Here is a 12027-nt window from a genome sequence, read left to right as displayed (position 1 = left end):
AGAAGAGGGCTCTTGAACATACTGAAAAGGGAATGCTAGAGGCAATTCATCATATAGATTTCGTTTTTTTCGGGTGAACGAGGGGGACAAACTTTTCCAACATAGTGAATTAAGAATGCAATTTATGAGACCAAACGGTTTCTAGGGGACCTTGGTTTTACAACACGGCCTTCGGAAGTGCTGTTCAACGAGGACATGCTTGAGCTTCGCTGGCTCACCCGTCTGCCAGAACTCGTTGCGGGCCCTGAACGTTTGCCCAGACTGACTTTTCGAGGAGAAGCAAGGGTTGAGGGATGACGACGATTATCGCTCGAGGCAGCAGTCAAGGAAGACCGCCGTATACGAACAACAGAGATGCCGTCTGTGCTGGAACGTACACCCTTTGCGCCACTTGACGACGCCTTGGGAGGAGTACTCTTTTCAAGAATCTCTTCCACCTGCTGCTCTATGGAGTCAGCAGCATGAGCAGAAGCAGCAGCTATGGACTGTTGCTTTTGCTGTCTCTGTTGCTCGGCATTTTGCTCCTTTGCAGCGTCTTTCAGTCTGTCAACCAGGCTTCCCACACCGGTCGAGCGACGACGAAGCGGCGACTGTCGAGAAATAGTTGTGGTCTTTCGTGGCTGTCCAGGAGTCGGTGCAGGTAACGGTGTGTTCTTCATGTTTTCTGCTTGCCGAGCCATTTCTTCGAGAGGCAAACGAGGAGGAGTTGCAGTTGCCGCCATAGCAGCAGCAGCTTTCGTAGTTGCCTCGGCCATAAGTTTCTCGAAGTAGTAAGCTCGAAAATGCGCCTGATTGATGTGCAGCCAATGCTGCTGTGGACCGACGACCATTCCGGGACGCATAATGCGCATAAAGGCAATCACTTCGTTAGCAGTGAAGGGGTATTTGTACATGAGATAGGCTCCAATCAGGCACCCCGTTCTGCCAAGACCAGCTTTGCAGTGAACGGCAATGACTCCGTCGGGCTCGACAGACTCGGTAAGATCGATAAACTCTTTGACCATCGACAGGTCGGGCACTGTGCCGTCCTCAAAATACATGTCCCGATGCTGGATATCACAGCGCTCAAACTCGCGCTTGTCGTACAAGGGGCCGTTTAGACGGACCACGAGACGGACGTTGTTTTTGGTGAAATAGTCTAACACAATGGCAAACGACTGCGGAAGCTTCTTCGCCTGCGTCCCATTGTGTCCCCAGCCAGCCTGAATGGGACTGGCGAATGCAATGAACTTTGGTGTGATCCAGTTGAAGTCACCATTCTCCACACGTTCATGTGTCTCGTAGTCTTGTACGTCTATATTCCGTATGTTCAGGATAGCACATTCACGAGCACGCCAGACTCCGTACACACAATCCTGAATGGTGATACTGTAGTCTGCCATGGCGTAGCCTGCGTCTCGAAACGGCAGAAACGGCGGTTCTGCCTGTGCCAACGGTGCCAGCGCCAAATGAGGCGGCCAGTTTTGAACGAGAACCATATAACAAGCGAGCAAACACGCAGCATTTGACCGTGACCGAGAGTCTGTGCTCGAGTAAAGCACAATTGCCTTGTTTTTTTTTGCCTGCCGGTAACGGCTCATGATCCCATGTACAATGACTGCAAACCGAATCAAGTGACTCACGTTTAGTGGTCCAAAATCATGGAAAAAAGGGTTGTATAGAAGCACATTGTCAATCGTAAAGAAGTGCATGTGAGGATACAAGGCCTCTCTCGGCGGTTCTGACAGGGACGTGTAATAAAGTTTGTCTAGACATGTCAGTAAATGCAAATTCCAACCCAGCAGCAGATGTACCCTCCAAAAACTCGATCATCTCCCCCATTCCGTCATCTTGAGCATTCATCTCCTGTGTATTGAGGTTTTTTACGCGTTTCAACAGTGTTTACCGGTGGGACACGTCGTCGCGAAGGGTTGCCAGAGGAGACATGAATGTCAACAAAAGCGCCTACCTAATAGAGCACGAGCGAAGCGAGCATGTGACGCACGTGAAATGCCTATGAACACGTGTCAGGATGGTTTGTATGATGTAATACAGTCATGTGACGTTTGAGTCGCAAGTGACGTAAGCCCGCGTGCTTTAAGTTTTCGTAAGCGAAAGCCAGCACCACCACCAGCCGGTCTAAGTACAGCCCCCACTACTCCTTCTGATCCGCCCCCACTTCTGCGTGGCACTGTTTTCTTACTACGAGTTGACCTGCTAAGCTGTAGGCCGAGTTCCTAGAGACCCTCAAGCCAGCTGGGGAATCTCTGCGACTATCTCGTCGTAGACTCCCTTGTAGTCCTCAGCCTTGTCCATGTCCTTCTTCTTGCCACCGGGGACAATCATGACACAGCTGGTAGGACGCTTCGTGCTGGAAGCCTCTCCAAGGAGCTCCTTGGACACGGTGTACACATACGGCACCTCGTTGTCCTCGCACAGGACAGGAATGTGAGAGATAACGTCGATGGGCGAAATGTCGCCAGCCAAAATGACCAAACCCTTCTCGCCCTTGCGGACAGCCTTGACAACCTCCTTCACACCACGGAGGATGTGTTTCGACTTGGAGGCCTTTTTAACAGTCTTAAGGACCTTTTTGTTCAATTTTTTCGGAGCCAAAGGCTTCGCAATGGGCATCAAAGAGCCCAAGCGAGCCTCATAGTCCTCCTCGTCGCCTCCGAGGCTCTTGCGAGACTTTTTGTCCTTGGCCATGATGGTTTGCAGAGGGAAGGTGAAAATGGTGGTGGGAGGGAGAGGTGGACTGGTGTAGTGAGAAATAACGAGCGGCAAAGAGATGCAGTGAGTGAAAATGGACTGTAACGAGCTCTAGCGCGTCGTAGCACAGAACAGCGAACAGTAGTGTAAAATAGTGCGCAGGAGTGCAAGAGTCGTATTTAGAGATAGCGAAATCCGTCGAGCGCCGCTATCTCGTTTAGCGAGAAACTCTATTCCGTACGTTGCATCTCACCATCTTCGGAGCAAGAGCATCATCCGGACAGCCCCTTACGCGATTGCAAACCAATTCGTAATTCAGGGTGCTCATTGTCAAACAGCCGCCGAGACGATGATATAAAAAGTGTCCGGTTGGCCTTCGACGACGTCAGCGACAATGGCAACGAACATCACTTTCCACGCAGGCTCTGTTACACGCGAAGAGCGCAACACATTTTTGCATCAGAAGGGACTCACCGTCTGGTTGACGGGTTTGTCCGCCTCTGGCAAGTCGACCATCGCTTGCGCCTTGGAGCAGCATCTTCTCCAACACGGCATCAACGCCTACCGTCTCGACGGTGACAATGTCCGTTTCGGTCTGAACAACGACTTGGGTTTCAGCGAGAAGGACCGTAACGAAAACATCCGTCGTATTGGGCATGTTGCCAAGTTGTTTGCTGACGCCAACGTCGTCGCCATCACATCCTTCATTTCGCCGTACCGCAAGGACCGCGACTCTGCTCGCGAGTTCCACGAAAAGGACGGCCTCCCCTTCATCGAGGTCTTCGTCGATTGCCCTCTCGAGGTTGCTGAGAAGCGTGACCCCAAGGGATTGTACAAGAAGGCCCGCGAGGGCAAGATTCCCGAGTTTACCGGAATCAGCGCTCCCTACGAGGCTCCCGCCAAACCCGAAGTGGTTGTCTCGTCTCACACTTCTTCCGTTTCGGAGTGTGTACATCAAATCGTCCAGTATCTGGAGTCACAAAACCTCGTAAAGCTTTAAAAAAAAAAGCAGACGTGAGTTAGCGCGAGAGCGCAAACACATTGCACACAGGCTTGAAAACCTGGAGGTTAATGCGAGAGTGAGGTGAAGAAAGAATTGCATGGAACGGTTTCCACTTTTTCTTTTTTTCTTAACCAAAATATCTCCATGTTCTTCCGACACTCTTTTCCGATAGAACACAGTTTTGTAATGAATGAGAAAAGGACTAGCGGCATATTGGTCTGACAAGTTGCCTGCTATGCCCATTGCACAATACAGCCCTTCATCACTGATCGTTTACACTAGCATAGTAGCCCAGCCGGCCATCATGGTGAGCCCTCCCAGCGGGGTTACGGGACCCAGGACGCGTCGAATGGAGGCAAAGTGTTTAGGGAGGAGAACGAGGCCAAAAATGCTGCCAGAGAACATGGTGCAGCCCGTAGCAATAAGTGGAGCACTCCAACGTTGACTATACTTTGGATGGAGGGAGATGGCCATAAGAGCAGCAGCGTGAAACATCAGATAGTAACTTGCTGTTGACCAAGACTTCAGCAAGTGCGGATCCTTGACGCGTTTTGTGAGCCCGTGAGCGCCATACGCGCCCAAACCGACGCCGAAGAGGCCTGTAGGGTTAGCAATGAGTGCGAAGAAGAGCAATGCAAAATATTCATTCAGGAAACAAGTTCGTCAATTGGTCCAATTGACTCCAAACTAGTCTGGAAAACCCACAAACAACTGTATATGTCCAGTTTGACCGATTTCTTACCCATCAAAGACGCCGTGTTCCAGAGAGAGACCATAAATGTGAATTCTACGTGCGCAGACGATGCTTTTTATGCTGATTTGCAGTTCTTGAGCTGCACCTGGGTGAGTGGTAACGGAAAGAGGTAATGGGAGAGGGCAGAAGACAACGAGAGTGAAATTTGGGTTATGCTATTGATGACGTAGAAATGTGTGGGGAAGACTTTCGCGATTGACGCGTCTCGAGTCAAAACGCGTAATGCGTTCAATAGGACGCGTCTCTGCGCGTAGTGACGCGTTTGTTTAACTTAAATAGCCGGGACGATATTCATGATACTCCAGCATCCCGAAGCCTGCGAGGATCCATACTGCATACTACCTCGAGGATTGAGTGATTCTCGCGTTATGTTTCGTTAAACACAATAAAGAAATGTAGTATATTGTGCTATCCTTCTGTAAAACTAATAAGGCGGAGCAGCACACTGTTAAATGCCTCTAATACTTCGTTGAGTTTCGCTAAAGCACACTAGTCTACACTATTTCTCGCTGCTGCTCACAATATCCCCGATTGTTACTACGCGTACCATCTGCATGTTTCCCCTTGGTTCTGTCAGAAATCGCTGTCTGCACGCTCTGTCGCGTCCCACGCGCTTTGCTTTAGGCTCTCGATTTATCCACTGTGGAATTCTTCTCATTCGTCCGCCTGTCCTTAATAAAACACCGTCTCCGCTCGAGGAGGCCATCTACGCGTACAATCGCGAGCTCCAGCTCCAAATGTCCCAGGATTTTGCTCATGAATTCTTCTTAAAGAAAGGCTCCTTGGCTGAAAAGACGTGGCTTGAAACAAAAAAGAAGCTCCAGCATGCTGAAAACGCATCGCAACTTCTTCACCAGGAAACCAGCGGTAATTCAGGCACCGACAGCAGTGAAAACAACCAATTCCTCGTAACACAACCACGGAAGACGCCGGACGATCTTTCGGGCAATACTCGGAGTGTGCGTCGACAGCTGGACCAGTCGCTGTACCTGATGGTAAAGAAAAACACAGGCGAACAGCAATGGCAGTTCCCAACAGCCCCTGTCACAGAAAAAACGAGTCTACACAAAGTCGCAACTCAATTGATCACGTCCCTTGCTGGCTCGGATGCACCGTATTGGCTTGTTGCCAGGCATCCGGTTGCAAGCACTGGAACCGGCGATGAAAAGGTAAGCTGAAACTGAGAACGGCATGTTGTTCGAGTAAACTGCATAGCACGACGACTCCGTCCTTGTTCATTTCCATTCTTGCGTCCCTTGCATCCTCTCGTCTTCTCCTCCCTTCATCTACTAACTATTTAGATATTTTATTTACGAGCTCGTTGGTTGCAGGATTATGCAGACAATATTGAAATGAAAGGCGTCGAGGACTGGGCATGGTGCACTGCAAACGAAGTCGCTGAACGTGTCTCTCCCAGCGCATGGACCCGTTTACAAAACACCGTTTTCGAGAGAGTTTAAGCAAAAATTTAGAGCAGAAAAGCCAACTACTCCATCGCAGTAAGTTGGTTATCGCTGTTTCTAATGCTGTTCTTAATGGTTCTGTAAATGGCAGGTATGCCTATCTGACGGCTTCACCCAACACCACTAACTCCCCACCATGGCCCCCCTCGTCAGTGAACAAGAATTGACAAGTGTGTTCCCCGAACAATGGGAGCGTGAAGAGGCCGTTACCTTGGCCGCAGATGCAGGTGCTACTGCCAATTCTGTTTCTGTAACAAAACCGGTTGGGGTCGACCGTGACAAAGATGAAGATGAAGGAGGACCTGCTCGTTTGCCAGGTTCTCTGTTTCCACAATTCCTGTCGTTCCCTTTAGAAGGATCACGGCAGCACAGAATTTGTCCGAAATGTTCACGGCCGTTTCTTGTCGAGTTTGCACAGGAACACGCTGAAGAGTGTAATGACAATAAACCACCGAAGCCCGCAGATGTGTCCAGCAGCGAGTTGACTTCCAGTGTCAAGGAAGTCGTTAGTACTGCTGTTCACAGTAGCAGCGACAATAGTGCTTCCGTTGAGGACGCGGTCGTGAATGTGAAGCGCCGCAAGACTGACTCAAATACCCGCGACAAGGACAGCAAGGAGTCCCGCAAACCGTCGAAGGCAGCAGCGGCAGCTACAAGCAGCAGTGCTAATCCATCGAATTCATCTACCACAACGAAGGCTTCTTCGAAGCGAAAGGGAGCTGTCAAGGTCCGAGCTCCTGTCGATGTGGAGAAACAATGTGGTGTCTTGCTACCTAATGGCCAGATGTGTGCTCGTTCGTTAACGTGCAAAACGCATTCTATGGGTAGCAAGCGTGCTGTTCCTGGCCGTTCACAACCGTACGATGTGCTGCTGGCTGCGTATCAGAAGAAAAACTATGCGCGTATACAGCGTCAACGGCTTGAAAATGCAAAGTCCGTGCAAAACGAGGATGAGAACGAGGGACCTGTGGACTCGGACCATGAGGCGGACTTGGTCATGAACGCATGTGCTCAAAGTGGCCGAGTGCCCCTCGAGCATCGTGTCGTTATTCCTGTCCGCCGTCGGCACTCTTACTTCCGTGCTCGTGAGCTTGTCGCTGCAGCTTTTCGACACGACGAACGGAATATGCAGGTGACGGGAACCATTCTTGGTCGGGTTATTCCATTCAGCGTTCTGTAAAGGAGGCAACGCTTCATGAGAGTTGCAGCTAGTCATCCTGCCCTCTCGCCGACAATCCTCCCATTTTACTCCTTTACATCTCTCTCCAGTGCTCCAGTATGCGTCTAAACGCTCTCTTCCCCAGCACTCGCCTAGTTCTCCGTGAACCTGTGTTTTATCTATTACTAGCATGAATCCCGTTATGAATCCCTTTTCAACTATACAAAAAGTGGTTTGGTCATGGAGGAACGCCGAAGACTTGTTGCATGCCAACACGCGGCTCAATCCTCTCTTTTTGTTAACCCTCCAGTTCCGCTTTGTTTCCCGCGGCAGCCTGTTCATCATCTTCATCTTCGCTGGAGATTTCCTTAGGCAACTTGGGAAGTTCCTCGGCCTCCGTCTTGTCGGCAGTTTCAATGCCTCGATCAGACAGGTAAGCAAAAGTATCGCCAATGTATGAGTCAATAAACGTCAAGAATCCATGGAATCTATACTGTTAGCATCTTGATTTTTCCGGTTATTCGATGATGGCACAAATGCCATACGTCTTTTTTTACATACACTTGACTGGCTGCTTCTTCCTTGAAGATGTGGCTGTAAATATACTCCTTTTTGAATGCTTCAATCGTCTCGTCGTACTTGGTAAAGTCGATGGGAGGCCGGTTGTTCTCAGCGGCCTTGTGCTCGTTGTAACCTTGGAAGAATGGGCTCTCCAACAATAAGCCCAATCCAGGTCCACGGGGGATATTGACGCGAGGTTTTCTGAACGTCTCGCCAATCCGGCCCAAAGGACATCCTGTACGCACCACGAGCATAATCAAAGCCACCATTTTTCTGATTTGATGCAACATGAACGATTGTCCATGCACCTTTAACGAGAGCCACTCGGTGCCCTCAATGATAATCGGATCCGAGACCTGTTTCAATTCTGTTAGTACGTTGCGACAAAGTCGAGCAGGCCGTGACGCCAGCCTTGGATGCACAGATTCGCTGGTCCATGCGGCATTTCATTCCTTACCGTAAACGATTTAATGACTCTGTTGCTACTGCGATCATGGAACGATTGACCCACAGTAAAGTTGTGGAAATTGTGTACACCTTCGAAACGCTTAAAGGCTTCACGAGCAACACGAAGACGTTCAGGAGTGATGCGGTATTTGCGCAGTTCGTGAATTTCTGCGTGTTTCAGTACGCGTGACAACTTGGTGTCTTGAGGAATGTCGTACAAAGCATCAGCTTCATTGAGCGATTCGCGATAAGGATCCTTGAACGATGCAGGGTCCGCGTTGAAATCGTCCTTGAGTTTAGACAACGTTTTGTCGAATTCGTCCCACAACTGTTTGCCTTCTTCAAAGAACAAACGACGAGAAAGATTGTCGATGTCTTCCTCCGCCGCATCTCCTTCAGGCAGTTTGTCGCCCTTGGACACAGCATTGTCAATGATTAACTTTCCGAGATTCGACGTGGGCTTTGGGGGTGCAAATGCATACGAAGGAAGCAAGTACTCGTAAATACGAGACTCACAGTATGTACGAGGGTTGAACGAGTTGATGGTCCGAATAACGTCCCAAACGCGAATCGTCGGTGGAAGAACCTCATTCACTTTTTGGATCAAGTTTTCGTCTTCCAAAATGAGCTTTAATGTGATCACATTTCCTGCTGCATGAACGCCCTTGTCTGTCCGTGCAGCACGCGCTAAAGCAACTTTCTTGGGATCGTCTGCGTTATATGACGAGACTGCTCCCACCTTTACGAACGCCTCAAAGAGGTCACCCTCAATTGTCTTGTTCGGTGGATTCAACTGCATTCCATGGTATCCTGTACCACAGTAGCCGACAAGGCACGCGACTTTGCGTTTGGGCTTTTTTTCGCCAACAACCAAGTCGGCCGGACGACCTTCGCCGTTGTAAACCGCGTTTCTGCGGTTTCGTTTTGCTTCTCGGCGATCACCGGAGTGCCAGCTGCGTTTCCCACCGCGTCCCATAGCTTGATCTGGAAGCGTTTCTGTTGGGGAAAAGACAGCTGCATCGGCACCACCTTCTACTACCTTTGAGCTGGACAAAGACTCGTTATACCGCGCTATCTTTAAAGTGACAACTCGGGTAACAGGTAAGCGAATTGGGCGAATCCTTGTCAAGCTCTTGAATACTGGATGCATAAATCGCTGATGTTGTTAATCTGATTAAAACAAAACCAAAATTGCTCGTATATACTTCTGTTTAACAAATAAAGAAATACTTTTTGGATAATTACTCTTAAATTTTGTTGGTGTATCAAAAAATGCGTGGATTGGGATGTCTGCCCCTTCACCAAATGCTCCACCAAAAATGCCAGTAAGCGTAATTGCGTATTACTTCTCATGCACCACGTACTAGCGACCTCTGCTAATTCACGTGTATTTTAGCAATTGATCATTGAATTACGGTCAATTTTTTCTCTTATCTTCTCACAGACTGTCATGTTTTATGATGGCCAGTAATTCAGAGAATTGGGTGGATGAAAGTGAGGTACGTCAAGCAACACGCTCCGTTATCGGGGAAATTGCAGTTTTTTTAACATGAACCGGTTGTATTAGAATGAATATGGAAAAACATACGCGATTTTGTTTGTCATTGAGGTGTCTCCCAGTATGATGGAGCCTATAAGTGATGTTGATCCATGTTCTCTTCAAACTGCTCTCATTTGTGCTTACCAGTTGGCTGCTCAAAAGGTTATTTCGACTCCTAATGACTTAATTGGAGTTCTCTTATTTGGAACCGTATGTATAGTTTGGGGTAGAGCCTCTTTACAAATAGCGTTCTTCCCGACCACTAATATATCGCGTCTGTAGGAAGAAGCGACTGGAAATGCTGAGAATGAATATGTAATTTTGCCAATGGATATGCCAGATTCCAACCGTTTAAAACACCTAAAACACTATGCGAATGGTAGGTTTCATGAAAGAAGAATTAGGGATCATGTCTACTTACATTCTAGATTTCGATTCGGTAAAACAATCTTTACGCCCTTCCTCTAATCCCCCCTCTCTTTCCCATGCATTGTATTCAGCCTCTATCATGCTCACAACCACGTATGTCTTTCTTTCATATAAGGATCAATGCAGAGAACTGACAACTTTGTTCCTTTAGGAAAAACATTGGTCAACGACTGTTCTTAATTACCGATAATGACACACCTGCGTGGGATTCTTCACAGAAGAACGCGCTTATGCAGAGAGCGAAGGACCTTAAAGATATGAACATTGACCTTTGTCCCATCTTTCTCGATTCTCCAGCTCATAGCTTTAACGTAAGCAACTTTTACCGGGAGTTCCTTAGTATCGCCTCGCGTAATCATGAAACCATACCACAGGTACAACGCGGACAAGAGCAGCTAAATAACATGCTGCATGCTGTTCGGGCGCTGCAGAAACCTCGGCGCGCCCAGTTTCATTTCAACATGGAGTTAAGCGATAATGTAAAGATTAATGTTGAAGGATTCGCTATATTTAGGCGTTTGGTGCCAACGAAAACAACATGGGTATACACAAAGGGTGAGCAATTTGCAATTGCTGTGCCGCAAAGTACGCAAGTCAGTTTCGAGACAAAACGCGTTTTAAAAAAAGATGAGATTAAACGTGCGTATATGTTTGGTGGAAAACAAGTCGTTTTTTCTCAGGACGAACTGTCAAAAATTCGTTATTTTGGAGGACCTGTACTTCGTATTATTGGTTTCCGTCCATTGACTACATACAAATCCTGGATGAACGTGAAACCTTCGCTATTTATACGAGCAAAGAGCATTGATATAAAAGGAAGTGAACTGGTTTTTTCCGCTCTGCATGCAAAGCTCCTGCGTGACAATTTATTGGGTATTGGATGGTTCATTGCAGAGCAAAAGGCGACTCCGTGTTTTGTAGCAATAATAGCGACACCTACTTCAACAGCGGTTCTCGACGACTTTGTACTTCCACAGGGTTTCTTCTTAATTCAATTGCCAACCGCAGACGATATTCGTACAGTTCCTCCGAGAACCAAAGCAAAGCCTGACAACACGCTATTGAGTGGTTTCAAACAGATTGTGCGAGGAATCGAATTAAGAAGTTTTTATCCGGGCAAATATAGCAATATAGCTTTGCAGTGGCACTATACTATACTTCAAGCTTTGGCTTTGGACGAGCCTGTGCCGAGCCAACTAGTCGACACCACACTGCCAAAATACGCTGCAATTGAAAAAGCAAGTTTTATTTCGTCGATTTATTTCCCTTGTCTAACTATTATTTTAGCGAGTTGGTCCGTTTATTAAGCAAGTAAACGGAGCTGCAAATAGAATAAGTCGTGCTCACACTTCGCCTAAGGCAGAAACTCAAGAAACTGTTGCAGCATCGGAACCGAGGGAGATTCGCAGCAGTTCCAGTGCACCAAAAGCTAAACGCATTCGGACTCAGAAGAGCAATTTCGATTACAGTGATGATACCGTTTTAAAATCGCTCAGCGATAGTGATATGCTGGCGGACAGCCTGAAAGTAAGTGCCTCGTATCATCTGTTTTTTTCCCTCCTGTTGTCAATACTAATATGCAAAGGGACTTAAGGTTGTCAATCTAAAAGAAATTGCCAAACGGCATGGCATTCCAACTTCGGGCAAGAAATCAATGCTAATTGAAGCGATCTGTCGTTATTTTACGGGTTATTGAGGTCTCGTTCTTTTCTTTTAGATATATAATTTTGGTTTTCTGAGGTCACTCGCAATTAACAAACTCGGAAAATCATTTTCTGAACAACCTCAATACGACGCGTCGCATGCAACACTTAATGCATCTTATTAATGAAGTCTTTTGTGTTGCATACTTTTGTTTATTTTAACGAAGAAAAACGATAGCGTTAATCGTCTTAAGGAAAACTAACGGGATTTAGCGTATCATCTTCTCTGAATGCAACGCGTCTTGTGCTCAGAACACGCTCAGGTCCCTTCATTCTT

At 47.7% G+C, this 12027-nt stretch overlaps 8 protein-coding genes across 8 annotated transcripts; 4 read left to right on the top strand and 4 right to left on the bottom strand.

Annotated features, from left to right (window-relative positions):
* Positions 1-122: 122 nt before the first annotated feature.
* On the bottom strand, positions 123-1842 carry SJAG_00082 (Cdc14-like protein phosphatase Clp1/Flp1; the record flags this gene model as incomplete). The annotated part of the gene is made up of 2 exons (XM_002171344.1): positions 123-1747; positions 1794-1842. 2 exons carry the CDS (start codon positions 1840-1842, stop codon positions 123-125), a joined length of 1674 nt encoding a protein of 557 aa, XP_002171380.1.
* Positions 1843-2226: 384 nt separating this feature from the next.
* SJAG_00083 (RNA-binding protein Nhp2) lies at positions 2227-2688 on the bottom strand (the record flags this gene model as incomplete). Its single annotated transcript, XM_002171345.1, has 1 exon — positions 2227-2688. The coding sequence occupies one exon, from the start codon at positions 2686-2688 to the stop codon at positions 2227-2229; it is 462 nt and encodes a 153-aa protein (XP_002171381.1).
* A 312-nt stretch (positions 2689-3000) lies between these two features.
* On the top strand, positions 3001-3971 carry SJAG_00084 (adenylyl-sulfate kinase). Its single transcript, XM_002171346.2, has one exon. The coding sequence runs from the start codon at positions 3086-3088 to the stop codon at positions 3689-3691; it is 606 nt and encodes a 201-aa protein (XP_002171382.1). The 5' UTR covers positions 3001-3085; the 3' UTR covers positions 3692-3971.
* Positions 3968-4470, bottom strand: SJAG_00085 (DUF423 protein; the record flags this gene model as incomplete). Its single annotated transcript, XM_002171347.1, has 2 exons — positions 3968-4293; positions 4437-4470. 2 exons carry the CDS (start codon positions 4468-4470, stop codon positions 3968-3970), a joined length of 360 nt encoding a protein of 119 aa, XP_002171383.1.
* A 532-nt stretch (positions 4471-5002) lies between these two features.
* On the top strand, positions 5003-5908 carry SJAG_00086 (ribosomal protein subunit L17; the record flags this gene model as incomplete). Its single annotated transcript, XM_002171348.1, has 2 exons — positions 5003-5617; positions 5750-5908. 2 exons carry the CDS (start codon positions 5003-5005, stop codon positions 5906-5908), a joined length of 774 nt encoding a protein of 257 aa, XP_002171384.1.
* A 139-nt stretch (positions 5909-6047) lies between these two features.
* On the top strand, positions 6048-7091 carry SJAG_00087 (SAGA complex subunit Sgf73; the record flags this gene model as incomplete). Its single annotated transcript, XM_002171349.1, has 1 exon — positions 6048-7091. The coding sequence occupies one exon, from the start codon at positions 6048-6050 to the stop codon at positions 7089-7091; it is 1044 nt and encodes a 347-aa protein (XP_002171385.1).
* Positions 7092-7226: 135 nt separating this feature from the next.
* On the bottom strand, positions 7227-9136 carry SJAG_00088 (tRNA pseudouridine synthase Lsp1). Its single transcript, XM_002171350.2, has 3 exons — positions 8089-9136; positions 7632-7987; positions 7227-7558 (listed from the first exon to the last, which is right to left on the bottom strand). The coding sequence occupies exons 1-3, from the start codon at positions 9052-9054 to the stop codon at positions 7369-7371; spliced, it is 1512 nt and encodes a 503-aa protein (XP_002171386.1). The 5' UTR covers positions 9055-9136; the 3' UTR covers positions 7227-7368.
* Positions 9137-9459: 323 nt separating this feature from the next.
* SJAG_05372 (Ku domain-containing protein Pku70) lies at positions 9460-11743 on the top strand (the record flags this gene model as incomplete). The annotated part of the gene is made up of 7 exons (XM_011050663.1): positions 9460-9577; positions 9646-9828; positions 9901-9997; positions 10047-10140; positions 10199-11285; positions 11335-11574; positions 11633-11743. Exons 1-7 carry the CDS (start codon positions 9536-9538, stop codon positions 11741-11743), a joined length of 1854 nt encoding a protein of 617 aa, XP_011048965.1. The 5' UTR covers positions 9460-9535.
* Positions 11744-12027: the final 284 nt, after the last annotated feature.

The sequence above is a fragment of the Schizosaccharomyces japonicus genome (assembly GCF_000149845.2).
Source record: "Schizosaccharomyces japonicus yFS275 unplaced genomic scaffold supercont5.1, whole genome shotgun sequence".
In the NCBI taxonomy this organism is placed as follows: Eukaryota; Fungi; Ascomycota; class Schizosaccharomycetes; order Schizosaccharomycetales; family Schizosaccharomycetaceae; genus Schizosaccharomyces; species Schizosaccharomyces japonicus.
The sequence above is the reverse complement of the archived record's forward strand: the minus strand, read 5'-3'. Positions and strand labels throughout refer to the sequence as shown.

Coding starts and splice junctions, on each gene's coding strand:
- SJAG_00084 (XM_002171346.2), top strand. CDS start 3,086: ATGGCAACGAACATCACTTTCCACGCAGGCTCTGTTACACGCGAAGAG.
- SJAG_00088 (XM_002171350.2), bottom strand. CDS start 9,054: ATGGGACGCGGTGGGAAACGCAGCTGGCACTCCGGTGATCGCCGAGAA. Junction 7,988..8,088: donor GAGTCATTAAATCGTTTACG/GTAAGGAATGAA, acceptor GAATTGAAACAG/GTCTCGGATCCGATTATCAT. Junction 7,559..7,631: donor GAAGAAGCAGCCAGTCAAGT/GTATGTAAAAAA, acceptor CTAACAGTATAG/ATTCCATGGATTCTTGACGT.